This window comes from Nematolebias whitei, chromosome 6 (assembly GCF_014905685.2).
Source record: "Nematolebias whitei isolate Nwh7 chromosome 6, NemWhi1, whole genome shotgun sequence".
NCBI classification, from domain to species: domain Eukaryota; kingdom Metazoa; phylum Chordata; class Actinopteri; order Cyprinodontiformes; family Rivulidae; genus Nematolebias; species Nematolebias whitei.
In genome coordinates, this window is record NC_056503.1 from 24,141,233 (window position 1) to 24,142,517 (window position 1,285).

General features: G+C 41.9%; 1 protein-coding gene across 1 annotated transcript in view; it reads left to right on the top strand.

Moving 5' to 3' along the window:
* LOC119410565 (protein Aster-B) overlaps nucleotides 1-1,285 on the top strand; it is a 132,161-nt gene that overhangs the window by 128,545 nt on the left and 2,331 nt on the right. Inside the window, exon 18 of the mRNA XM_037677451.1 lies at nucleotides 597-717. Coding sequence (XP_037533379.1) covers nucleotides 597-717 — 121 coding nt within the window. The remainder of the gene's footprint in view (nucleotides 1-596; nucleotides 718-1,285) is intronic.

Sequence of the window (1,285 nt, forward strand, 5' to 3'; positions counted from 1 at the left end):
GGATGGATGGATGGATGGATGGATGGATGGATGGATGGATGGATGGACCACTCCCACACAAAAGTGGGGTCTGTATCTGTAAAACAAATTGCGTTTTTTTTTTTTTTACTTTCTAAAATTGATTAGCTGTGGCAGCCTTCATGACTTCAAAATTTAATCAGTTGTGTACTTCCAATGATTATTTTATCACAGTTTCATTAAAATCCATCCTGTGGTTTGTGATATTTTCTACCAGACATACAAACACAGACACTGGCAAATACATGATCCTCCATCTTTCATGGCAATGGTCATTATAAAGCCATTCAACTTGACTTATTAACGACTCTCTGGGGCATGCAGAGATGCAAAAACTGCATTGCACAAGAGAGTTCTGTTGTTATTTTTACCCAAAGCTGTCACACCATTACCCCCACACATGTACAGGAGAAACTACGTAACACTGTTTCTACATTTACTTCTGAATAGCTCTGGGACTTAACAAAAAAAAACACTGAATTTTTTATTGGCACACAGTCTAAATGGAAATCGTGTTTCATTGGATTCACCTTGATGTTGCCTGTGTTTCTGTTTGTGTGTCTGTATGTGTTTGCCAGTAAACTGCCTCAGACGCAGATGGAGTGGGCCCAGCTCCTGGAGGCACAGCAGCGTTACCATGATGCCGAACTTCAGAAGTGGAGAGACATTATTAAGTCATCGGTGGTGCTACTGGACCAGGTATTCAAACACAAAAGGAGGGTTTTATGGGATGAAACCATGAGAATTTTTCAGCACTTACCACTGATGCAACTTAATACTTAGGTTGGCAATACTGGAGAAGACAAGTTAAACAGCCCCCTTCATCAAACACAAGTGTGCATAGATTTGAATTTGGTGGAGGAATGATAGATAAAAGATATGTTCTGTCTGTGCTGCAACTCACTTTTCAGCCAAGGAAAAACATCTTCATGTCCATACATTAGGGCCATGGCTGTGATTCAGTGGTAGGGCCATCAAAGGGCCACATAGAGACAAACAAGACAAACAGCCACGCATACATGGGAGAGAAAATGCAAACTCCACCCAGAAAGATTCCTGGCTGGGATTCGATCCAGCGACCTTCTCGCTGAGAGGCGGCAGCTCTCCGAACGGCTCCATTGTGCTGCCATGGCAACGTAATTAGCATAAAAAACAACACTTTTTTAACTAGTTAAAAACCCAGAACTCTCAACTGACTTTGAGAAGTCATTTGACCTGTATAGTGAACCTGATCTGACCCTGATCTGACCCTGATGACCTCAAATCT